Source organism: Lissotriton vulgaris, chromosome 10 (genome assembly GCF_964263255.1).
Source record: "Lissotriton vulgaris chromosome 10, aLisVul1.2, whole genome shotgun sequence".
Taxonomy (NCBI): domain Eukaryota; kingdom Metazoa; phylum Chordata; class Amphibia; order Caudata; family Salamandridae; genus Lissotriton; species Lissotriton vulgaris.
The window spans coordinates 735754825-735782131 of NC_141698.1; the positions used below are offsets into that span (position 1 = coordinate 735754825).

Sequence of the window (27307 nt, forward strand, 5' to 3'; positions counted from 1 at the left end):
GGCGAGCATCACGGCGAATGGTACTCTTTATTGCTGTTACACAGCCTCAAGGGGCAGTTCAATGCCTGTTAAAGCTTGTTGACAGCTTTCTCACTGCGGTGTCCTTGAATCCTTAGCATCAGAGTGGTAATGGAACATTGTATTCGTTAACATACGATATGAAGAGCATTTCTGAAACGTTTCTTTACAGCAGTAGGTCTCCCGGCACTTCATAGCAGTTGTTTAATGCTACACGGTGACACAGTATTCATTTTATAGTCCTCGGGGAGTGAAAGGCAGGGTTCTAACCTGTCACAATAGAGTGCGGGAGTAGGCATGGGATGTATTAACCCTGCAAGACATTATACCCTCGCAATATAACATAGAGCGTCGTCACTTCCTGGGGCTGCGTCTCTAAAGGGGAAGCAGGGGTCTTGCCCAGCTTCCCCACGTGTCCCAGTTCCCCCCGCTTGCAGGTTGGGGTTACCTGAAATGGCTCACTCCAGACTAGCATAGCTCAGCTAAGGACGGGGCTGCTCTCCGTCTCTCACGCCCTGCAATGACCCTTAGAGACACATTCAACCAATGCAGACACCAGCGCAGGAGCCTGCGCGCTCCCGCGGATGGTGACCTCATCGCGGCATCACGTGCTGAGGAATTAACCACATCCCTAGACCTGACCTAGAGGGCCAGTGAAAGAAGTTCTCCATAAAGCACGCCTGCATGCGCGCGCCAGTGCACATCTTTTTACAGGGCGGACAGAAGATGTTCACGCGGGGACTGGCTTTACTGGCGGCGCACAAAAAAGTCCACGGAGTATCTCGCCGCCAGTAAAAAGGCCAGAGACAAACGAGCAAGCCATCCCTCACTGCAGGTAGCGTTATGACCAAAGCGTTTGTAGTTTCTGCATAGCACTCGCAGTCAAGGGGCTGCTTCATTGAACCAATAAAAACATAACGGGATCAAAAACTCGAGATCTGAGTTTGTGAAACTGCACTCATGTCATGTCCCATGCTTCGTTCCCATAATGCAGTATGCATAAGTGCATTTGACGTATGTCATCACTGATAACCTGTTGAATTGCATAATTCAACAGATTATTATCTGCGATGGTCTTCTTAAAGAAAACTTTGCATTCCTTTGGGATTTTTTGCAAAGAAGGCATTATGTGGTTACTACAGACTTTCCAATGGTGAAGTGATGTCATTGTTTGGGTTAGTGCACCGCCTATTTTTCTAGAATTTTCTAGAACCATTCTAGCCTGCAGCGTGTTTTTCCAGCGCTGGTTGGGTAGAGCGATACAAAATGAATAAGCAATTGATCATTAGCCTTTGAGTCTGAAACATACACGCTAAATCAGGGGTCTTTTCCACAAGTCGTCATGAATGTGGCTATCTTGCAGACCATGCACAACATTTCTTGAGGACAGCAGACCTGCCGATTCCGAAAGTGAGCTGGCCCTCATCAAAAATGTGGTGAACCTAGCTCGCATAACCACCAGCATTCGGTGCCGTTGCCATCGCCTGGGCACCGTATCTTGTACCCTGCTGGTCCATGGAATCGCCTGTGTGTCTTCCCAGCATGTGAGTCTAGAGTCACTGCTGGCTTTGGCGGTGGATGAGAATTTTCCAGCGCTCCTGTCTGAGGGCCAGATAGGCGGCCTTGCGCATCCCATCTTGGCGCGTGCTATGCTTTTGGGAAATTGGGGGTATGGGGGGAGGGAGGGGAGAAGAGAGCAGCCGAGCAAAAGGTGCTGATCGTGGCCAGCAGAGTAGCTCGCCAATTAGAGAGCCTGCCTAGATTGCCGGTGGCCCCGCTGCCCGCTGTGGATGGTAGGCGCCGCCACTGGGGCGCGCTCATTTTTTCACAGCGCGGACAGCGATGTAACACGGGGCCGCGGGAGAGGGGCGCGCACCGGGGATTAATGGGCTAGAGGACCCGTTAGCCACGGAGGAGAGCTCCCACTGGGAGGGGTCAGAGGCAGCCGCAGTGAGAAGCGGGGCGCAGCCCGCGCAGCGCCTCTGAGGTAGCCCCACTGGCTGAGCCCACGATCTGTGTCCTAAAGCAGTAGTCTGGAGAGCAATAGGCATGTGTAATCAATGTTACGTGACGCGTAATGCGTTGAGGCGACACATCCTTAATGCTGACATTAAGGGAGTAAAATTCACTTTTAAACCTCTGTAGGACTCTTCTCAGTTGAATACAAAATCAGGCACAAATGTTTTTTAATCCAGTGTCCCTATTAACAAGATGGGTAACGCCTTTTCGCCATTTGCAGTGTGACGGGTTAACTGTAGGGGTAATAACATGTGCAAAATTTGGCTGAGAAACCGCACATTATTTCTCACTGGTTACCCAACAAGCGGCAAGGAAACCTGACACCAGGCAGATGACGCTGCACGCCCTGCTGGCTCCCCAGCATTTACCTTGCCAGGGAGTGGCGCGAGAATTGTTAACATATGGTGCAGCTCGCTCCCGCAAGGAAATCGCCAAATGTACACGCGTTGCAATAGAAAGCAATGCAACGCGTGCACGTTTTTGGGGAGAGAAGCTGATCGGTTGCATGAGGTCCTCCCCTACGCAGCGCATGCAAGACCTAAAAAAAGACAGATATGCATATGTTTTAATGTTCCACACTTGCCTATACCCGTAGGATCTATCCATTCTATTGTCCAACATAATATTAAAGTCCCTCGCCCCATAATAATCAAATGGTGTGAGTTCAGACCTGATGAAATTTCCTTCAGTGAATCTAGATCTATGTTAGGGCCATGGTACCCAACACAAGTAAGAACTGTGGAATGCGCCCTGATCTTTACTATTACTCACTACCCCCCGTCATCAGCTATTGACTCCAAAACGTCTACCCCTGGTGTGTACCTTATCAATACTGCCACCCCCTTTTCACAACATGACAACATTGTGTAAACTACTTGCAAAAGCCATCTCTAATTATTGAAAAGGGCTATACACACAAATTCTGAAAGATGCGTTTCCTACAATAGAATTACCAACGCATTGTAATCCTTTAAATTCTGGATTACTAAATGTTGCTTCCTGTTGATTTTGAGGCCATTCACATTCCATGTTAAAACCGATTGGGATTGAGCCTACCTTAACCTTCCATATTCCATTGCCCAATGTAGTTTTAACTAAATAAATAGTTCTGTACAAAAACAAAAAAATGCTTCAGGACCAATTTTTAAAAATTTTCCCCTGATGCTCCCCACTAACACATTTAGTAAGGAACCCTCCCCACTACCATTTTTGACATTCTCTAAATGTCCTGTTTTGAGCATGTCTGTAGAGACTCAAACCATGTACCCACCACAGTAATATTACACAGTACAGATATTCGGTTCCATTTTTTTTCTTTTTGGGATATCGTGAGCAAGCAGACAAGTGTCTGAGCCAGCAGGACGGTAGCACATTTGCAGAACCAGAGATAATGTATGTAAGCAGTAATGGCAGCAGTAAAGACTTAATTTAATTTCAAAGTTAAAGTGAAGTATGTAGAGGGACATACAGGTTCTGTTAAACTTTTCACGTATAGCTCCCAGCATGTTGCCGGATGCGCCGCATTGGTTTCGTGCAGCCCTGAAGCTCGGGTCGGGTGATGTATACTCTACTGGGGAGAGTGAGCAGAATCTGCACAGTCGATGAGCCCTGCATTGCTTGCGAAGCAGTGGATGAGTACTTCGAGAGTAAGTTGCTAGCCTGGATGTCGGGTTCAGGGACCCTCTCGGTGTGAGAACACAGTGAGGAATGGGCTGCAAACAAGGGTGCTATGGTGAAAGTGCTTTACACTGTATACCTGATAGGACCCCATGGACTGTTTGCAAGTAAACAGGAGGTATTTGCGTATCCTGGAAATGGGACCAGTAGGCTTAATAGGTACAGCTTGAGGTCTGGGAAAGTCCATAAACTGGGGAGGATTTGTGTTGTGGAAGGAGGAAAGCGGTCACTCTGTCAGGGTGGAGCCAGTGTGGAGAGCCGAAGAAGATGAAAAGAAAAAACCTGGGCTCAGGAATAAAGCAAATGTGAAATCTAAATCGCATTAGGAGGGCAGCACTAGTCTGGGAGGTAGAGGCAGGCAGGTGCAAAGGGCAAAGACCACCATTAAGGTAACCCCGTCACTTCGGTCCTTCTCTAATGCAAAAACTGGGCACAGGGTGGAGAAAGCTATCTTGAAGAGTCAGGCAGTAGAAAACTTGTTTGTAAATCCTGCAGTTCAGGAGTGTGTGAGATGTTGAGTTTGGATGTTACATTTAATGATTGACACAAGCCCCTTGCCTCGTTTAGTGTGAAGACATAGAGAGAGGGAATTTCAGAGGGAAGTGTGACGTGTAGAGAGGTGAAATTGTACCCCCTGATAGAGGAAACTGTGCCCCCTAGGGCTATGGAGACTGAGGTTTGTGGGGTCCAATGACGAAGTGAGTATGCAAAAAATGCTCTCAAGTCTTTAGGCAGAAATAAGGATGTACTTTGAAATCTCTGAAATGAATCAGAGGGAAACATAGAGTACATATGCAGGTTTTAAGAAAATACTGGATAGTTTAGCCGTGTATTACTGAGATGATAGAAAAACAGGTCAAGAAACTGAACACAGAGGCAGAAGCAGATAGGGTGGAAATTTAGCTGTTGGAGCAAAAGTGTAGAAAAGCCTTTGATAAGATAGAAAGACTGAAGAACAATGCAAGAAGGAATAACCTATGAATTTTGAAAGTTCAGGAGGGTGCAGAAGGTAATGGCCTTAAGGGTTGTGTCCTGTCTGCTAAAACAGGCCGTGTTATCAGCTGAGAACTTGGTGAGTCTGGATCAGGAAATTCAAAGAGTGCATTGAGGCCATTAAAGATTGTCCCAGGCTGTAAGAGACCGAGCAAGATTCTTGTAAATGTTCTATCATTTGTGGTGAAAGAGCAGTTCCCAAGGACTGCTTTAAAGCAGAGGGTGCTGCGAGCAAGTGTAATTTACTTTTCTCTATGGTCTGATCTATCAGGACAACCATGGATAGGGAATGGTAGATGGCTAAGCCTGTGGATGAGCTGAACGATTTGGGAGCTTGAGCTCAGGAAAAAAATCTTGCTCTGTTTAAAGTTATGTATAATAATGGAATGCACAATTTCAGGGACCCTCTGGACGTGGACTAGTTTATCAGACAACTCAGGGATCCGGTTCTACCTCTGTGGAAAGTAATGACTGCCCATGCTAAGCAGGAGGCCAAGCTATAAACACACTGCAGAAGCAAGAAGCAGGAGGTCTTTAGAGACACTAAACTTCAGTAGGGTTACATCAACGGCCTCGACTACTAGTACAACTAAATTGCCAGTACCTTATTTCAGAAATCGGAAAGAATTGGCAAATTCCCTCGTACGAAGTTCTCAACTTGTGGTACTGTGAAGACACTGATGGGGAAAGCCATTTCTATCTCGGACCCCAAAACAGTAAGCAGGCACCACTAAAGGAATGTCAAGCTGACGAGGACTTCAAGTGCTGATGGGTTGCTCCTATGTAAATCTCTCAATGCTGAATCATACTTATGTCCTGTCCATTGAAAATAAAGTTCTGTAAAACAGGGCAATTCTAAAATGGGGCCTATTATAAATTTCGTGGTCGTTTGTATATTTCTTCAGCAAAGATCTATCTAAGCTATTATTTTCCATTTTTAGCCAACCTTTCTTGTTGTTTATGTGTTAAGTGCCTCTGGCTCAGGTAAGAATAAAGTGGTACACAAATGTAAAAAGCCGCTGCAAATTCTAAATAGTTTTTACACTTAACTTGGTGAAAATCATGTTTCCAGCATTTTTTGCAGTAAGCAGGCTTTGCTTCTCTATAAATGTGTTTAAATAATTCATTGAGATCACAACTATTGTGTTTGTACTTTGAGAATTTTAAAAGCAGGTCCTAGATAAAAAAAAAATCTGTGCTATTCGTCTAAAGTGTCTTTTTCTGGATAACTTAAAAACGGATTTTAAAATGTTAATTTGTTTTCATACGAATAGTTTGCTAAATGTCTCTTGAGCCTGCTCAGTTACTAAACATGTCAACGTTCACATGGGCTGTGTGTTGGAGTTAACAGCTTGAACTAGGAGCAGGTGCTTGTTGCTTTCATGTACTTTATCCTAAGCTTGTGTTTTTTCATTGGTAGGTTTATGGAATATGGTGAATACAAAAATAATTACTACGGCACCAGCATAGACTCCGTACGGTCAGTGCTGCTGAAGAACAAAGTCTGTTTGCTGGATGTACAGGCACATGTAAGTAAGCGGCACCGTTTTCAGATGTTGCATCAGAATAGTTACTTTCCAGAAGAGATTAGTAGCAATGTCAGACATACAACTTTTCAGAATTCTATTTTAGGGGATGCTTTCAAGTCAGTTTACCAACCAATGTGAATAAAAAGTTGGTGAAGGTAGAAAATGTGTATATATATCGTGCACTGCGGTTCATGGATATATCTAGTAGTGGAGATGTGCTGTGTATTGCTGGCTGAACAGATGAGAAGGCAAGGTATTGGATGGAGGAACAACATTTATCCCTTCACACCTCAGTTCCTTCTTTTGAGGTTATCATAAATCAAGTAATAAAAAGGATTTTTCGAAGCTATATTCTTCCCATTCGACACTCTTATTGTTTTTTCAAATAAACAGTATTTTGTTTTATGTTATCATTTAATTTCTTTAAATCAAGGCCCTTTTGATTTTTACAAAGCGTTTAACTCCAGTTTTGGAAAAGGCAGCATATGAACAAGCACAAATATTATCAGAATGGAGCCCTTTATCTTAAAATATCATTATTACCGCGCAAGGATTCAGAAAAGACGACCTATGCTGGAACTGCGCCAACGAAAAGGGGGACCTAGCACACCTCATCTTCTACTGCCCCAAAATCAAAACGTTCTGGGAAAAAATCTTTGTCTTCATAAAAAAGGCGCTGGGATGCACACTAAAACCAGATTTCTCTACCCTCACAACCACCCCATTTATGACCATAGGACTTGCTTCACAGCAGGACAGAGATCTGCTAGACCTCCTACTGACCTCGGCAGTGAAAATGGTCCTGTCCAACTGGAAGGGTACAGCTAAGACGTCATAGAAAGGCTTGTTCAATTGGGTGACGTACCTCAGGGGCGCAGATAGCACCGCACTGCAAAACTTACCCTGGAGGCCAGCCACTAGGGGATGTGGAAAATGCTGGACGAGTATATGGACCCCTATGAAGGGAAACATCATTTACCATGAAGGCATTACCACTAATGACGTTTACCACGTGACACTTACCACGCAAACGTCTTTACAACGAGGGTGCCTTCCACGACCGTCTTTACCACGGGCTGGGGGAGGGGGCGTGGTATTCCTTCAAGTCGTTCTGCATGGGCTTGGGGGGGCTCAGGGGGGGGCTGGGGGGGGGCTCGGAAGGGGGGCTGGGGGGGTCTCCCCCCCAAAAAGAAAAAAACAAAGGAGCGGATTACTCAAATTAAAAAAAAGCACTTCAGTACCACCGAAATAAAAGGAAAGTGCCTCCCCCAAAGACGTGCCGTGTACGTCAAAATAGCAGTCCTTTTTTCGTTTTGGAAGACGTGTTTTGATGCTTGTTTCGATGGTGGATGGAAGTACGGGCTGCTGGTGAAAGACAGGAAGGTGTCAGGTAAGAAAATAATCTTTATCATTTGTGCTTAAAGGACGTTAAAATGCGTGGTATAATCCTTCGTTGCAAATTCCAGCGTGGTAAAGCCACTTGCGAACTAAAATTCGCGTGGTAATGCCATGCGTGGAACTTGTAATCGTGGTAAAATCATATATTCCCCTATGAACCCCCGTGAGATCACTTGAGGGGGACGGCTGTCCACAAAACTAAGCGCTACAAACCCAGACTAGGCCCATTGCTAAAGTACTCTTCTTGTAAACTATCTCCTCCCTTTCTTTTCTATTCTTTTCTTTTTTCTCATCTACTCTTAATCTCCTAGCAAGACATTGTAAAGGGGTGCAGCCAAACATGTATACGAACTACCTGTTACCATGGCAACACCAACCAAGCTTGGCTGGTACCCCGTAATGAAAAACCTAATGTACCTGTCTGTCAAATTTAATAAAATACTTTGAAATCAAAAAGAAATGCCTTGCGACCAAATTTGTTCGCTGATGTTGTTTTTTACAGCACAAATAGAAAGAAGCATTATGCCACTCGTAGTCCTGATTTTAAAATGGGATAATCTGGGCTAGAAATTCCAAAATACAAATCAATTTGCCAGGAATATATTGGATAATCCTGGATGGGCCTAGGAAACTGGAGATATCTACGTTTAGTTGTGGCATATTCAGTTACTTCATTATAAAAAATATTGTAGGCAACACATTGTGTCACAACGGCAAAACCTGCATATTTCACCTCTTAGCTCAGCATTTCAGATGTTGGTTGTTGGGCTTGGTTGTATCCAAGCAATGTTGAGAACTGATGTATGAATGATGTATGAGTTTGTGAGTAGTTCACAATATAGCTCAATGCTCGAAAGGCGGCCCTGAAGCTCACAATATAAATATCAAAATCAGCTGATGAAAAAGCCATTGATGTCTGTTGAGCACAATGATGCTACAATCCCGGAACCCACATCATTGTCAAACATCAAAATGGAATTAAGAGGTCACAATTCCGACGCACCTTGTAGCCAGAGCATCTAATATAATAAGCACAGTAGAAAGGAAAACACTATTAAATGATGGAGACACAGGAAAGGTAGAAAAGATTTGAAGAGAAATGTCTACCATCTTCGGTCTGCGGCCCAAAAAATCTGAAAAGGTCACCAAACATTCATCTACCTGGCAGACTAAGACCCAATAAATACATAGTTTGCAGCATCCGGTCAAGTAAATGCACACTAAGATGGGCCAAAGCACAACAATTGAGTGCCATTTTGTCTGGAAGCAAAACTAAGATATCTTCTATATTCTGTTCTGCTTTTGGTAGCACCAATATGCGAAAAATAACAAATGATTATAATGAAACACTAGGATTGCAGGAAACGTATGGAGACCATGGGCACAGTATATTTCCTGAAGGATAAAATGAAATCATTGATACAGGCAATAGCACTCTACAGCCAAAAGACATTACGGATGAGAAAACCAATATGGAACCTGAAGATAACTGCATAGCAATCGAGACACTTCATCGAAGGAAGCTTCTAGCCGGGGAGAATGCCAACGTCTGTAAACCAAATTTGAGCATTATATGCCTTGCAGTAAAACTTAGCTCAGCAGAGACAATAATAGTAATTGCTTTCTACATGAACTTTTGAGATAAGAATGGCTAAGAAAATTCAAGTACTCTTGCACAAAACCTAAGCTGTTATCTTTTTTTCTGTTTCCTATTTCTCTTCCGAATCTTTTTCCATCCTTTTTTGAATTTGAGTAAATCCTTTTTTACTTTCGTCACCCAACAAAAACCCAGTGATCAAATGATAACAAAGCATGAATGTGAGATTAAACTGACTCTCTTATGAAAGATCTGCCTCCATATCCTACTGGAAGAAACACATGTATGGAGGCAATGCAGTCTAGGGGCTAAGATGTCGATTGTGGGACGTGAGGACCTAGGTTTTAGTCCTCCCTTCAGCACTGAAGTTGTTACATTTTTTGCAACTCACTAACCTCCTCATGCACAAAATTCTAAATATATAAACACTGACTAAAAGTTGTTTGATTTTTTGCAAATCACTAGCCACCTCGTGCACGAAATCTTAAATAATAAAATCTATCACCTATGTAAATATGTGATATTATTCAATTGTATAAATCCATGCTTGAAGTACAGCATCTTGCATAGTCTCCCACCCCCTTTTGATGTACAGCACTCTGATACTACCCAGCTAGGATTATGCTATATGAATTCTTATATTTAATAAAAGTAGAAGACATCTTACAATTCAGTCACCAATGAAATACTATGATCAATAATGCATATGAAACGGAGAAAACGTTTACAACAAAAACATAATATGCGTACATTAATTGGTATGAATTAGACATTATTATTTTTGTGATTCTTTACATTGTTTCATCTTTCAAGCCCGGCTGGATACTCATTTGATTCTTAATAAATTGCTGCAATCTTTCAGCCCAGTTTCCAATAATGGTTCATTACTTTCTTTGTGACTGATTGCAAGAGTTGGAGGGGGGAGACTTAATTTCTTATTCTTATTGATTTAATTTAGAAGTATTAACATAGCATCACCTTAGCAGAAGAAAAGTGGAACAAAATCCATCCCAATGGGCATGACCTCTGCCCCTCAATGGACATAACCAATGAACACATAAAAAAATTATCGTAATGTTTAATGATCTTTTGAGAGCGGCATGGAGAAATATTTAAAGATACTTGATTTCTTTGAATCAGATCAAGTGGCAACAGCCTATATTCTTCTTTAATGTGCCCTGAAGTTGTTTACATTTGCATGCGCCCTACTTCACTGCTGTAAGAAATTGGGTTACTGTTGGTGAGGGGTGAAACCTTGCTCAAGCGGGAACCACAACCATGTTAGGGTGAAGTCACAAGCAACCCTAAATTAACCTGTGCTTTACCCCTGGGTAACTTGGCACAGAGAAGTCGGGCTTAACTCATAGCCAATCTGTAAAGTATTTGTGGAACATTTCAAGCAGTTACCCAGTGAAAACACACCACAAAAGTACCCTCACAATTTTAGAACAATAGAGCAATTTTTAATACATAAAACAAGACCAAAATGTTAAAAATCCAATCAGTAGAACCTGAGATATGCAATTTTAACGATGTCGGTAAAAAAAGCACCAAAAAACATAAAGCGCCAACTTTGGGTATCTGTTCGCACTGGACCAGGACCAAATCACAAGTTCAGGCCGACTGCGTTATAGCGCCCCCCAGTTAGGCCCGCTGAATGAGAGCATCTTAAATCCTGGTTGTGGAGCATTGCGAGGTTTTACACTGAGGATGTGTAGGTCCCGCTGACCTGTGAGGCTACAATGCGAGAATCTACACTGTCGTTGAGGCTGCAGTTGACAAGAGATTTGGGATGCTAGGGCTTGCGTCAGGAAAGCTTTGTACAGTCGACGGTTCTGATGCAAGTGCAAGCTCGATGCAAAGTCCTTGGTCTTCCTGATCAGTCAGAGGTCTGCTGACCTGAAGGTTTGATCTCTGGATTAAGATTCCACCTTCAGCAATGTGACTTACTCCCATTACTGCTCCCTAAAGAATCCAACTGGTTGGTGGATTATAATCAAATACGACTCCAAGTGGTACCCCTTACCACTTCTACTGGCTGTCCTCTCTTGTCCTGAAGAAGACTCACTGTGACTCTGTTGAAATCACGCACTGCCCTGGGCCGAAACGTCGACATATCCTGAAAATCCATACCCTACATTTTCCATCCCACGCATAATAACAGAATGTATAGTAGGGTTATTGGAGATTCATATGTCTAGGGACGGATGTCCATTTGATCTCAACATGTTATATATTGTTTTGTATAGCACTGTACATATTATCTTCACTCACAACACCTTGTTCTTTTAGATCACTTATTCACTCATAAGTCACCTTTTCGCCTTTTTCAATTACGAGTATTTTCTCTCGACAGCCTACAATTTTGTGACAAAAACCATAAAAACAAAAAGAAAAAAAATTGCAATATACTAACTTTGATTGACTTCATCCATGTGTGTTTCCTTTATTTCTGTACATTTATTGATGGAACTGTAAAGAAATTGTTCCCCCGACAGAACCAGTTGTAGTATATTTTTTAGATGCTTAGGTTCTTAGGGGCACTGGGTCACCCCATTATATTTTATGAGTGAACCCTCGCAGCAGAGGCCATGCATCGGTTCTGCTCGGGATTGCGTCATGCACCAGAGGACCGGCCGAGCATCTTTAGGCCTACTCTTTAGGCTACTTCCAAGGGTCTAGGACTGGGGTGGTGCCACTTTGCAGGATATGACTTACAGATGGCAGAGTCGAGGTGCTGGGTTCAAGGTTGTTGGGGCCATCTGTCCCTGAGGCTCTAGTCCGGAGGCCAGCCAACTAGCCGTAGGAGTCTCTTTGGGGCCCTGGTTTCAACAGATGGAGGTCCAATCCTTCTCACCGAGGCAAGAGGGCAGCATGTCAGCTTAGAAGGGCAGCATTCCTTCAAAGCAGCAGTCCAGCAAAGTGGCAGTCCTTTCAGGCAGCACAGAAGTCCTTGTAGGCAGCACAGCAGTTCTTCCTGGCAGAGTATCAACAAGTCCAGAAGTGTACTGAAGGGTTGGTGTCTGAGGTTCAATATTTAATCCTGGGCCTTCCTTTGAAGTGGGAGAAGCTTCTACAGGTTTCCTCTTGAAGTGCACAGGCGTATTGCCTCCCCAGCTCAGCTGCAGACTATCTACAGGGGTATGCAGCCCTTTGTATGGAGGCAGAACACATTAAGTAGTGTAGTAGGATTGTGCTCAGCTTCCCCCACCCACCCAGCCAGTGATGGCCCATCCAGGCACACCTACTCTCTCTATTGTGCGTGACTGTCTAGGAGGAACACACAAAGCCCAACTGTCAGCTACTCCCAGTCGTGTGACCTAGAGGCAGGCTACAGGCACCAAATGACTGTCAGACCGCTGTTCTTCATGTATTTATTGCATATATTGTTTTCCTTTTATAGTATATGATTTTAATGTGGTTTTAACTTTGTCAATATCAATTGTATAGAACATGATCTTTTGAATAAAATATTGATAATACATTCCTTTGAATTCATATGTTGGCTTAGAAATTGATTATTCTATGTATGATTTTATATATTTTTGTCTGTAAATTTAGTAACCTGGTAACATTTGTCTTATATCTCAGTGTATGGCCTTACTATAATTAAGTTAACCAATCTAATTAGAGGATCGAATCCTCATGCTTTCAGAGTAGAAGGAGAAGGGAACTTTGTGTTTGTTTGGGTTCTATACCCATCCCTTTTCCAAGTACTAGGGTACCTCCCAAACCTTTTTGAGTTTAAGGTAGGAAAACGCCAACTTTCTAAAAGTGGCATTTTTAAAATTGTGGTTTAAAACCTGACTTTACCATTATAGTTCCAAAGACACCAAACATGAATTGGTGACCTGTTCCTGTTGGACCTGACCCCTTTTCCATGGTTATCCCAGAATGTTTTGCTCCTCCTGTATTCTTCCTGATCTGATTTTGTTGGTTTTACGACTCTGGGCACTTCACTACAGCTGATCAGTGCTAAAGTGCATGTGCTCTCTCCTGCAAACATGGTAAGATTGCTCTGCACCTGTTTGCCCTATTTAATTGACCTTTAAGTGCTTTTTATGGTGGTATTCTGTATACTCAGGGCCTGTAAATTAAATTCTGCTAGCGGGCATGCAGCGCTGACTGCGCCACCCACTGAAGTAGCCTTTCACACCTGTCTCAGGCATCTGCCACTGCAGGACCTGCTTGCGCAGTTTACTTCCACAATATCGTGCAAGTGTTTGCCATGTCTGAAACTCCCCTTTTACTACATATAAGTCACCACTAAGGTAGGCCCTAGTTAGACTTGTGGGCAGGGTGATGTGTAGGTAAAAGGTAGGTCATGTTCCTATGTTATGTGGCATGTCCTGGTAGGGACAAACAGCCTATTTGGTTTCTCACTGCTATGAAGGTGCTCCTCTCATAGGTTTGCATTGAGAATTCCCTGATATCTGTTTCATTGATAAATTCTGATCTGACAGGGGAAGTACAACCATGTTTGGTATGTTTGGAATGGTGATGATGAACCCTGCTTACCTGTGAAAGCGGATTTGTTATTACTATTTTAGAAATACCACTTTTAGAAGATGGGCATTTCTTTGTGCTTATGACTCTATGCCCTGTCTGGTTGTGTATTCACGGTCTGGTTTTGGAGTGACAGGGGCTGGGCATGCGCATTCACTGTAGACAGTCACAAGGGGGATTGTGGTGTGTCCTGTCTTTCCTGGGTGACTCATATTGGACTGCATAGTCCTGGTCTGCATTCAGAGTGGTGTTAGGAGTCGTCACCTGCACATGAATAGGGCTGTGCGTGCCTTTCACAAAGCTGTCTCCGCCCCCCTGTTGTGTGTCTGGAGCTAGGGCTGGGAATTGAATGGGGGTGTTGTGCCCTTCTAAAGGTTGTTTGAAGTGCCCCCAGAAGAAAGACTTTAGGGGTATAAGTACAGGGGCTGTGACCCCATGATTTTAGACTCTGCGTGGGACTTGTACCAGAAGGCTGCTTGACTGCCAGGAGGAACTGCCATGGGACTGCATTACTCTGTAGTACTGACATGCTGCCCTGAGATAACAACTGCCACTCTGCTCGGAGGACCCCTTGTGCTTGCCTGCCTGTCTGCACCTTGCTGGTGTGCCCCAGTGCTCTTCAGGAAGGGCTGCTTATGCCCCTTGTCCTTGAGCGCAGGAGGAGTACCGACAGCACTCTCATTTCGGCAGCATTTGTGCCATGAGCTGCGTGGCTGAAAAACACCTACTCCTCGTGTCCGGAGGCTCTGCTGCACCGTGAACAGCCCACGAGCAAGATCTTGGAAAAGTCCTACACTCATGTTGAAGGGGCCGGCCTGAGGACCAATCCTTGTGTGAGGAGCTCTCTGGAGTATGGCTCTAAGAGGAAACTGCCTACTCCCATGCAGCCACCTTCACTGCAGCCGATGCCTTAAGTCAGATGCGTCCTTGGGCTGGCCTGGCTCTCACACAGAGCTATATTGCAGCAGTTATACCCCACATTTGTGGGCAGCTGCACTCATTGAAATCCTGTTGTGGAGGACCCAAGGCGGAGGTCCATCAAGCTCTCGGACAAGAAAAAGGAAGCTCACAAAACATTAATTTCCCTTCTTAATTCCCATAACAACTTTTGAGAAGCGATACGGAAAAAGACAGCTGCCAATTTAGCAAAAAGGTGGTACTCAAAGTGTGCTTTTTGTTACTTGGTGTATATTTGTTGAGCCAGTTTCCAGTTGTGTTTAAAGAGGTGCACAGGATGGTCATGAAGGGACTAAAAAGATAGTGAAATCTGGTCTCTCGGTGTCCAGATATGCTCTAAATGGCCACTTTAACCCCTCCCCTGCTGATGACGGAACCGCTCCGTCATCAGCTACGGTTGGGCTGTGCTGATGACGGAGCGGTTCCGTCATGGCCCGGCCGCTGCGCCTGCGCGGCGCTGATTTCGCGCCTGCGCGGCGCTGATTTCGCGCCTGCGCGGCCGTTGTATTGAGCGGGGCGGGTCATGACGGAACCGCTCCGTCACCAGCACAGCTCAACCACGGCTGGTGACGGAGCGGTTCTGTCACCAGCATGCGGCCGCCATGTGGCCGCCCCGCCCCGCCCCGTTAGCGCTGCGGCGGAATAGCCGCCGCAGCGAAAGGGTTAAAGAGGACTAGTCAATACCTATTGACTGGTCACAATCTGAACAATAGTTTATGCCAATTATTACAGGACTCGGGGACATGAAGCCTGCCTCCTAAGAATGAAAAAAAATGATAATCGCGTAGGGTGAGCATGTCATGACCCAAGGGGCATGTTGGGGTTGTCCCAAAGGGGTCTCCTCTTGATTGTCCAGCCCCAACATGGACAATATTTTCTGGCAGCCATTACAGGAGTCAAGTAACATGGTTTTCATTGAAATGTGTGTAGTGAAGGCCTATTTAAGAGAGTGATAAAAAGGAAGACATATAAATGTTGCTAGCAGATTTTAGTCACCATATAAATCATTTGTAAGTAGTGTTATAACAATTGTAGGAATTTGTGGTACGTTCAAAGGTGATTTTACTCTGTGAAAAATGCTAGTCCTCTGCTGATTTTTGATGAAGTATGTTTGAGATAAAACTGTTTTGTCTTACGAATTTCTCTCATAAGTTATGGAAGATGCTCCAAAAGCAAAATTCAGCGCACATTTGCTGTATGTTCACACCATCTTCCTCAGCGATGTGAGAATAAAGTCTTATATTTTGAGTAAAACAAGTACATCCAACAGCAGCAGCCTGTCAGTTGATACCCCAGTGTTCTTCTTCAGCTTCACACAGTGTTTTAATGAACTACTAGAGCGCTAACATTCTGTACATATAACAAAACTGTGGCACACTTGAGAACCATCTTAATGGAATTAAAGCTGTAAAACCGAAATCCATTTCCATGGGAAGGTATTCTGTTTAGGAGTGGCAGTGCATTGATAGTGTGGTGATGCAGAAAGAAATGTTCTGAGTTGGATGTACAGTACTGGTGAGTGGTTATTCATGTTGATTCAATCATTTCCATTCAACGTTGTTAATTTCAGATGACATATTTCCTGTTTTTCATACCCACAGTAGCATTTACAAATGCTACTTTGTACATCTTAGTTCATGATTTGCTAACAAGGGTAGTTTTTTCCTCTTTAAATAGTGTAACACTTTAGGAGAATACACTTTTGGGCGGGTATTCCAGATACTGAAACACATTCCAAGTTCAAGTCAGGAAGATCTTGTAAATAGTTTGCCCTCTAAATTCGTAGCTGCTACAGAGTAGAATGGTGTTTCCTTCTGTTTGCAGACATCTGTTGAAAAATATAATTGCCACAACGTTCAAAGAACAGAATGTAAGCTCTGGGCACAGAAATACCTGCTGGCTGTGGTATACTGTGTGCCTGCCAAGCTGATCAGACTTTCCAGGCCTGGCACAAAACATGGAAATTAACCGGCCCTCCCTTGCCGCTGAAATAACAGTGTGTGACACACAGATACTATAAGTGTTATTAAAAACACCTGATCTTCCTCTGCTCTTAAGGAATATAGACCTGTCCAGTTTGTGTGATGTATTTTATGACTGCATTTAGTTCATAAATTGTTGCATCATTGAAAATGCTTAGGTGAGGATCTGTTACTTAATGTTGAAGAGACGCTGTCCAAAGCAAGCATTAATATTGACTCTTGGGCATACTCTAAGGTTGTTCCATCTTTTTTCATTTAGACAATAAAGCATTTGAGGACGCAGGAGTTCAAGCCATATGTCATATTTATAAAACCTCCTTCGGTGGATCGCTTGAGAGAGACTAGACGCAACGCTAAGGTCATGTCCGCCAGGGATGAGAAGAGTTCCGCCAAGCCGTTTACAGTAAGTATGCATGTACAGAGACTGGCACCTTATAAGGCCAAAAATAAGCAGGGTCTCCTTTTGCGGGAAGTTGCCCAGTTGACATTAAAGCTTTGTCCAAATGTGAACAAACAAGGTGACAGCCCCGTTAGCACTCTTTTCCACGCGGCCAGCTATTACCATAGGAGTTTTAACTACTCACTTCCCACCGATCAGAAGTACTCAATTCAAATAATAAATTCATAGCACAAAGGCTTCAAATACGTTTCCTTACAGTTAAGCGGGAACATAAAACATGATGTGTTTGTAATCCTGTAATCAAGGTTCATTGACTGTTCGAGGGTGGTTTGCATATTTTGTCTCCTGCCATTATCATCGGAGCTATTGTTCCTTGTGGGCGAGTACTGCTCTGGGAAGTTCTTGCTTAAACTAAATTATCTTATTTTATCTTCTCTGATGTAATTTTTTTGGATTCTGCAGATAAAAACTAGTTGCCATATTGCTGGTATATTTCCTAATGATGCAGATTTTGGTGAAACAAAATAGTTGGGCTTTTTTGTGAATTAAAAAGAAATAGCCCTGTGTTTAAGCCTTAAAATTAATCCATTCATTACAACCTCTCCTCAGCAGGTCTTGTGGCAGCAGTTTTTAATATTGTTCACATGAGCTGTGCTGAACTTTCCTTAAAAATCCTTTTCAAGTGGTGTGTTTGTAATGCTGTAGAAAGAGTAAAGGCTTTTTTCACAAATACAAGTATTTAACATTTGGAAAGGTACGGAACGTCTTCTCCAGTCCCTTCTTTAATTGAATGCTCTGCACCCTCTGAAATATAAAAGATTACTTAAGATAATTCTGGAGAAAGATCAACACATAAACTTTGATTCTATTTGTCAGTTTGACTTAATTCAATTTCCTAAAGACACCACTTGCATGCATGCGAAGAGGCAATGATAGTCTGTGAACCATAGGATGTATGGGGTTATAGACTATCGCTGGACTGATATCACTCTGTTATAAAGAGAACGTTAGCAATATTTGTATTCTGATAGACTATTAACTATTCAAACACAACACAGCTTACTTTTCCCTAGATCTGCAATGTTCCCCAGTTATATGTTGTTATAAAAGAAAGAAGTCTTTGTAAGTTTGTAAGGAGGAAGTGAGTATTTTATTCTTTTGGTTACCAAACATCATTAAAAAAAGTTTAGATCTCTGCACCCAGAAGTTGTTCTTTATGGTCGGGGATGACCACCGTTTAATTTGGTCCGCACCTTTTTTGTGCTTTGAAATGTCATTGTTTAAAGTATTTGTTCTCGGTGGATGCTTGGGGCCTTATTATGACTTTGGCAGTCTCGGATCAGGGCGCCCTACCCCGGGACCGCCAAAGCCATTAAAGATCGCCTGCCAGAGTACGTTTCATTTTGGTGGGCAGTTCTTTGGTGGTCCCACTGCAGTGCCTTTGAAAAAGGCATCGCAATGGGAGCATCAAAAGCAGTTCCTGTATGGCATGGACTGTTAAGTCCATACCCTGCCGGAACTAGGGGTGCATGCACACAGGGTGGCACAATATGTGCCCACTACATGCACCCTATGGTGTAGAGGCAACAGGGGGCCATGTAGTGCCCCCTTTGTTTCCCTACTGTCATGAAAAGTGTGGCAGTGAGGAAACTTCTAATATGTTTGGTGGTGTCGTGGTTGCACTGCCAGCATATTAGGGGCCTCAGACCGCTAGGCCATCGTCAGGTACCATGGATCCCTGATGGCAGTGGTCCAGTGGTGGTCAAACAACAGTTCTAGTGCAGCAGGGGGATTGCCAGTCTGGCGGTCTGTGGAACTTCACCATGGGTTCGGCGGTCCATTAGACCACCGAACTCGTAATAAGGACCAAAATGTGTTCACCAATCGGGTATAGAGGAAAGAGTCAGCACAGTCAGCCAAAGATCTATAGCATGCAAATGTCTCTTCTTTTTACATTGTTGCAGGTCAGCATTTCATGTTTGATACTTTACTGCATGCCTCCAAAGGGAGAGCTGTGCCATCATGGCATTGTGGTGACAAGTATGTGAAGCAACACCATCTCCTCAAGTGAATTCTTAATATTTCGCAACCAAGGAATGTTGGTGGCCCTGGAAAGTTTCTAATCTCTTCCAAACTCAGCCCATAGTGTAATAGGTCTACTGAGGACCAGATCCTCCTCCAGTAAAATAATGGCCTGAGCTTTACTTAATGGTTAAGTGAGCGAATGCCAAGATCTAAGTGAAGTGGTCCCAGTCAAGTGCTATGGGAAAGGTTAAGGAGAAGCCAAAGGAAGTGATTTTCCATCAACTCCAGATTATTGATATTAGCATGTCCCCAGAGTTCCCCACTATATAGTGACCTATCCCAAGGCTTGCAAGGTGAACATTTGCAATGTAGGTATTATCGGACGAAAGCTGGATCCCTTCTGGGTTAAGGCCTTCACTACAATGTTCCAGTCTGAGTTTGGACTTCTGAATCGGGGTGACCAGCCAAATTGCTCATTAAGAGTAAGCCCTAGGTAGTCAAAGGTGCGTTTCTCAAACGCTGTGGCTGCATGAGTGGAGATTGAGCAGCACCAGCATTCAGCATTGTGCTTACCATCTCAAGCTGCAGGCAAACTCACTACAACATCCATTTATACATATCAATTTGTTCAGTGGTGTAAATCGAAAGGTCTGAAAGCCATTCATTCATGCATTTCCAGTCTTCTACCCTTTCTCTTGCCCAGCTGAGCATAACAGTGGCTAGTCTTCTTCATGTGACTCCCTCAACGGCCTTCTTTAAGTCATCGCTTTCAGTGCGTTTTCTCAAAGGTTCCATTTTTCTCCCACTCTATTTATTTTTCCTTGGTGTGATTTGAATCTAGTATTGACTATTCTCATGGCATCTCCATTTGAGGAGTTGCACAGTTGCTCTGTTTTACTTCGTACTATAAAAACTGTGTTTTTGGTGACAATGAATTTAGCCTCTAGGGTCGGGGAATTTGCTTTAACCACCTTAAACAGTATTCTACCAACGGGTTCTCCAAAGCCGTATCCATGCCAGATTTTTAGCATATCCCAATTTAGATCAAAGTAATTATCTTAAAAATCTGGCATGGATCTGGCACTCCAGACCCGACTTTGGAGATCCCTGTTCTACCAGGATAAATTGGCTCTTACCTGTCCCAATTTCTTTTTTTTTCAAAAGTGGATTCTGCTTTTTACGTGGGATAATCCATTACTCTTCCATCTTTCTTCCCTCTGCTTTAAATCTTAACATATTGGGGGACTGCTGCAAAGCCAGCTGTTTAATATCCTACTACATGAGCTATACTCAACAGGACAGAGTCGGTGATAGGTCTTTGTGTGCTACGCAGGGTACAAAAAGAGCAAAGAAGTGTCCAGATGCACTATTTCACATTGGGTTATCTTAAAGACTGGTTCACTTTGTTTACTCTCCCTCCACGCTTGCCTCTAGAAGAAGCAGAAAAAGAATTAGAAAGTGACATTGCACCTGCCCTACATTGGCCACCTTATATACTCAAATGTCATCCCTTCCTGGGCAGACGCAGTTGTTGATGAGTCTGTATGGTGTTATATGGCAATGAATCAGAAAATCACCAAAGCCCTACAGTTTGGGGAACAGGTAAAAGAAAAATGATGTGAGTTGAGAGTGTATCTAGACCAGAAGGAAGGCAGAAGAGGATATCCATTGTGGAAGATCAAGGCATCTCATGTCCGGAATCGAAGACTGTAATGTTAAGGCCTTTATAGAAAATGCATTTGAAGCCAAACTGTTTTCGCTTCCTCCTTACAATTTGCAATAGAGGTGGTGGTGTGCTGAGCCGATAGACATGAGTTCAAGGCTTGTCACACTGCCAGAGAACAATTGAGACATAGACCACTCCTTTTGAAGGGCAGAGGCTTAAGCATAAGAGAATCTGAAAATTTGCAAGCATGTAGCAAAGGGAGGTGAGGATTTGGGAAGAAAAAGTAAAGAGCAATATTGACCAATTGGAATATTTTTTCTCCTACAACAAATGCTTTTCACATCTCGGTTTACTAGCCAGGGAATCGAAGTTTTTGATGTCGCCCATTCTAAACGCTGTGTTAGCCCTTCATGCAGTGCCATCTTCATGCTCTTAGCCTGTTTGAACTGCTGTGGTTATGCATTTCATTGTTTTATTATTGATAGAAAATTATGTGTACGGGTAAATAATTCGGTCTTTCAAGGTAGAAATGGGTAAGACATAAATAAAAGTTAAATCATCTCAAGATTTAGGGGCAACAACCTGATTAATTTGAATTTTGTAATGCCTGTCTTCATCTGTTTTCTTTGGTGCAGGAGGAGGATTTTCAAGAGATGGTGAAGTCTGCCCAGCTGATTGAAAGTCAATACAATCATCTCTTCGATCAGGTCATAGTAAATGATGACCTAACAACAGCGTACAATGAGCTGAAAATGACCTTGGACAGGCTTGAAACTGACACTTTCTGGGTCCCAGTGAGCTGGCTCCACTCCTAGCATAGGAGGCAGCTCACATCCTTCACAATCTATTCCTAGTAGGGTGCATGATTAGAGTTAACCTAGGTGCCATTTTTTGGTGGAAGTTTGGTTCTTTTCTTGTTTACCTTGGGAGTCAAAGAGCAGTTGGTCTAATGTAGCCTTCTTTTGAAACAATCATATTTAGGCCACTATGGATAATAAAGAATGTTGGATCAAGCTCTGATTAGGTTTCTCAGAACAGACAATGGGCTAAATGGGAACCTTAATAGATCAGTAATACCAACAAGCTCAAACGTTGTGAATGGATGGCTCCATTGGAAGAGGTGGCCTACCTGACACCTCCTAAGAAGCTAGGATGCTCTGACTGCTACTGTAGTAACTATCAGCAAGTCAAGACCTACAGGATGCTGTGAAAGTGCTCCACACCTGAAACTGAGAGTGCTTCTGCATAGAGGCTTTGTAGGACTCTGGGGAGAGGATGGCGAATGCAGTGTTTCGATGAGCCCATGAGGAATTCTACATAGTGAATGAAGGTGACTCTTCTGTTCAACATGGCGGCAACACAGACCTACGACCAGACAACTCAGAAATTTGTAGTCATCAATCATAAATATTTATTCAGAAAGGTAGCATGCTTTCTTCTGTGTTTTTAGATACAACTGAGCTTGTTTTAAAAATGCAAGCCTTGTTTTAAAACGTGTTACTAGTAAAATGCTCAAAAGGCAAAGCATCGAAGAAACGCATTTAACATGGTCGAAGATGTGCATGCATGCACTGTTACCATTTTTAAGGTCTTTTCCTTGGGCCACGTGGAGATTCTCTAATTTTGTGTTTTATCGAAGTTCCTGGTTCTTATTTTACTTGTATATAGTTCTTCCGTAAATAATCTGTAGCACTTTGATGGACACTCACCTGGCGTGAGAACATGTTGGGAATGACGTAGGGTGTCCACTGTTCCTCTGGGGTTCATGGTATACCAATAAGGTAGCGGTTGCTTGTGTGGATTTTTTTTCATACAAAATGTTAGCATTTTGTGAGAGGCCGATTTTTTGGGGATGAATCAGTGAGCCTAGGACAGTCGAAGTTGTTTCAATTTCCATTCTAATTTCGCAACTGTGATTAATGAATGACACGATAGTGATTTTAAAGGCATTTACCACAGGATGTGTTTATAGCTATTATTAATATATAAATGGAACATTCAACGTCCAGTCGGCCTCTGTGAAGTGCAGCGAAAAACATTCTGTTATTTTAAAAAGACCTTCTTGCAAACTAAACCTAGGGCACACTTTCCTTATCCTCAAGTTAGCTCAAGTTTAACATTACAATGGCCGGGGTAATGGCTGTTAATGGTTTAGCTGTTACTGCAGTGTACGGGTGCCTCAATGACTACATAATTAACATGTTATGAAAATTTACTGGAACTGAACTGGGTTATTACTTTCTGCAATGTGAATGAATATATATATACATATATATATATATATATATATATATATATATATATATATATATATATATATATATATATATAATTATTTTCTGCCATTAAACTGTGCTTTGTGGTAAGGGTTGTCGAAATACACTGCGGTACACCTTCCATAGAACCTCAAGACGTTCAATGCAATGCACTGATGCAAAAAGGTATTGCCTGCGTTTTATCATTAGCTACTGATGGGGGTGAAGTGCAAGTGTTTTTGAGAAGTTTTGTTCTGAATATGTATAACATTTGTAAAATATATTGGTAAGCCTTGCTTGCAATTTATACACTGTGTTGGAATGTGCTCACTGAAGCCCACCACATCCGTGGTCTTCACACAGAAAGCTTAATTGCATGCAGTGGGAATTTAACTTTTGTGATTTAGAAAGAGACAAGTGAAGCTTTATTTATTTGAAAAACGGTTGAAAAGGGACACAGATTTTTTTTGCTTTGAGTTCTTGTCAATGTGTTCATTTAAAAATACTGGACGGTAAATGCACATTGAAAATATGAATGTTTAAAAGATTCACAACATTCCATGTAGATATAATCTATATACTATAGTTAAATTAAAGTTAAGCCACCAGTGCGTTTTTGTGCATCTGAAATGCATATCCTATCACTGTGTATGCTTTAGATAACCGCAATAGTAAGAATCAACATTGCATAACCCTTCTTTGAAAGTACATGTACTGTTAAATGACATGATATATTTAGTTACTTAGGAACTTTCGTTGGTCAATCCATGTGCAGGCCACCCACCCGACACTTACTGTAAATGTTCAGCTGCATCATTGAAATAAATTCTTGATCTTTTGCGATCCGTTTATACAGCGCTTTCAAAAACGTATAGGTCGAAAGAGTCCGTTTTTTTCTAAAGATGTCAATATTTCTGCTTACCTAGGATATCAAAATAGCAGAAAATCATGGTGACATGATTGGGGTAATGCTAAACCTCTTTTTCTCCGTGAAACTGTTAGATGATCATGATGTATACTACATCAACGCCCTTCGTAGCATGCTCGCGTGTACCTTGGTGCTCAGTTTAAAGTGCCTGGGGGAAGCTAAACTCTGCCTCCCGGCTACCCAGGCAGCCCCCTCATATACATTTTGGGCCATCAGTGTGGATCTGCCAGGTAGATGAATTTCGCAGCAGAGTGTTCCTGGTCCTGCACATGGGAGGCATATTGACCCCGAAGTGATTCCAGCATGGTCATGGATGTGTGTCTTAGTAGGTGAGGGGGTGAAGCAGTGTCGCCCCTTGAATTCTCACAGAGTAGAGGGGAACAAGAAGGGCACTGCTTGCTGCCAGCCTCTAGCCTTCTCCTAATAGAGCACCAGTTTCTACTTCCTGATGAAAGAGGTGCTGGGGAAGTACTTGGAAGAAGAGGCGGACACAGCTCTAGCCCTCTGAAATGAGCTTAGCCAGAGGGGGGTAATTGACACTTGCAGTCTCCTTTAGCCGAAATCTGAAGGTGGCATGAAGATAATCTTTCACAAACCATATATGCACTATCTTTGCGTCCTTATGTTGGTATATCCAAGCCACTAAAAGCAATCGCCTATGTCCTACTGATCCTGCCACGGATTGGCATGTATCGCTCTTACTGAGTAGTTAATGGCTTATCCTATTTCATTAGTGAAGAAGCAGCAGCTAAGAGCATTGCTTCTGCAACTGTGTTAAGACAGACAGACCCATTATCCAAGTTAACCAGGAAATAAGGTTTTGTCAATGTGGTAATGAATGGCCGAGCAGTGAAAAAAGTCACACACACAGGGGAAGAAATTGGTCTCTGTGAGGCTGTCATATGTGGTACAATAAGTCTCCAGAGGCTGCTCGTGCGGCCGTTGTCTCCCCATATTCGCAGCTGTGGTTTAAAAGTGACCAGGGAGTCACTATTAAAAACACATAATTATAAGATCAAATATTTTATTTTTTGTTTGTTCTACTATTTTATGGTGTACGGATAATGTTTGCAAATCGTACTTTAAGTTTAAAGATTCTTCAAGATGTGTTGTGTTGTTTCTAGATAATTCTATGTGTTTTTCCTTTTTAATGAGGGTATTTTATTGTATTGTAATTTGCTGTGCATTATAGTAGGACACATGCTATTAATGTTTTGTACTTCTGTATTCAGCGCCAAACTTGAATTCACAGTCACTTCATTGGTTTATGTCATTTTTGAATACAGAAATGTATCTTGTTACACAGAATAAATTATTGACATTACACATTCCGGCGACAGTCGTGACTTTATTACTATACTGCAGTATACAGAAATATAAAAAATACAGAATTGTTAAGGTCATGGACAGAAGTTCAATGAAGCTAAACATTAAGCACATTGCATCTGGAAACGTTATCAAACGAACAGTATTACTCATGCTTTCTATAATTATTAGACTACACATGCTCAACATTTCCAGACTAGTTTTTAAACTCACCTAGTTTTCAAAGGGTTGGTTTGTAAATACTTCATATTCTGGAACCTTTGCAAGTGTGTGAGAAAAGGAGTTATGTCCCAAATTCGCTTTAGTGTATACTAGGAAATAAGTATGTGTGGTGAATTTGTAAGATTGGGGCCAATCTCTTTTTGGTTAATTTAACATGTGAAGTTATTTTGTCTGAGTTACATATTTTAACCTATCACAGTATGCATCGTATCAATTGAGCTCTAGAAATGAGAAAATATAATTAAAATTACATTAGGATAACACTACAAAAAACTGTAGAACGTTGAGCAATTTTGAGGGTCAGTGACTATTTCTGTGTTTTGCCCAGTGGACATTGAACACAATAATATCCTCATAGTGTGAATGCTGTTATGCAAAGAAAGACAATACTTCGCATAGATATATGCCTTAAGTAAAGCTCTTTAGCCAGTGGAGGCTCCTTCGCAATGGCGGAGAAGCGTCACCCCACTGACTGGCTTATAGCCAGCAAATGTAAAATAAAATGTATTTGCATCGTTTTATTTTACATTTGCCTGCTCTTAACTACAGTGTTGGGAGGGGTAGGGTAGAGGCGGGGGGGGGGGGGGGAGGCGTGCCAATGCACTCCACTCCCTATGTGCCCTTGTGGGTGTTTGGCTGGCTTCTCAGGCCAACCAAAACACACATGTGCCCTTAGTTTTTCTCCAGCCCAGTTGAATTGAGAAGCTGGGCTTGAGAAACCCTCTCAGACTCCCTGGTCTGAGCAGGGAGTCTTTCCCGCCCACTCAGACCAATCCGCGCGGGGACTGGACAGGCAGTTTGTCCCAGGTGCTGCTGGGACCAGGCAGGAAGAGGAGGAGAGGCGGCGTGACGAGACTTGATGCTGGAGGCGACCAGCGGCAGAAGGTACGTGCTTTTTGAAAAAAGCTATTGTGTTTCTAATCCCCCCCCATGCAAGGCCTTCTGACCACCCTTTGTTTATGGCCGCTGCGGTCTGTAGAGGTATGTAGAACAAGACTATCTCCTAGAAATATTCGCTTTTGCCACACTACGTTTTCTAGAATGTGCCATCATGACTAACAGTGCTTGAACAATGTAAACATTACATTCTCTCTAAAACAGGAGTACGGAACACATGTTATGTAAATGAGGTTCCAACACAAAAACAAGACGGTATATCATCTAACAAAAAAATATTCAGTACTGTAAACTGCATAATGATGAAACTCATCTACATATCCTGCTTATCCAAGGTCATCATTGAAAGCATCCTCCCATCTTGGGCGTTCTGTTCTTGGAATCCAAAAGTCAATTCCAAGTTAAGTTGCATGTCTTTTTCTCCATCCCTAGCACCCTGTTTAATGTTCGCAATTCCCCGACATTTTAAATGTATTTGGAAGATGTTTTGTATACGGAACACTATCACAAGCTCTTTACAAAATTTAAACCTGCCCTGATAGTACGTTTCTGTTTTCTTAGCTTAAATCACCCTGGAATCTTTACTTTATAGAGCACGTGTTAAGTGTCTTGAAATCGTTTCATGAATGCTCCTGTATTATTACGGCTGGGGCAAAAGTTTCCTATTATCCTGCCATTACACATTCAATTTAAGCTTCTAACATTCCACTTTTATTAGTTGTGATGAATGTGTAAATCTTGGATTTCTTTCTTGCCTATGCTTGTCCCCATGCATCCTTTACATTGTGGCCTCTTTAGCAAGCATAGAGAGGACGGCCTGTGATGTGTTGAGTGTAAGGAGATTGCATGCCAGTGGTTTTTTATTTTTTTTAATCTTTACAGCCTTAGACGTTAAAAGCAGTCACAAAATGA

At 42.6% G+C, this 27307-nt stretch overlaps 1 protein-coding gene across 2 annotated transcripts in view; it reads left to right on the plus strand.

The window, feature by feature from the left end:
* MPP7 (MAGUK p55 scaffold protein 7) overlaps positions 1-21780 on the plus strand; it is a 985108-nt gene extending 963328 nt beyond the window's left edge. For both annotated transcript variants that reach the window (XM_086941601.1, XM_086941600.1), the window contains 3 exons: positions 6128-6236; positions 16936-17079; positions 21403-21780. In XM_086941601.1, coding sequence (XP_086797727.1) covers positions 6128-6236; positions 16936-17079; positions 21403-21582 — 433 coding nt within the window. In that variant the 3' untranslated portion in view covers positions 21583-21780. The remainder of the gene's footprint in view (positions 1-6127; positions 6237-16935; positions 17080-21402) is intronic.
* The last annotated feature ends 5527 nt before the right edge of the window (positions 21781-27307 follow it).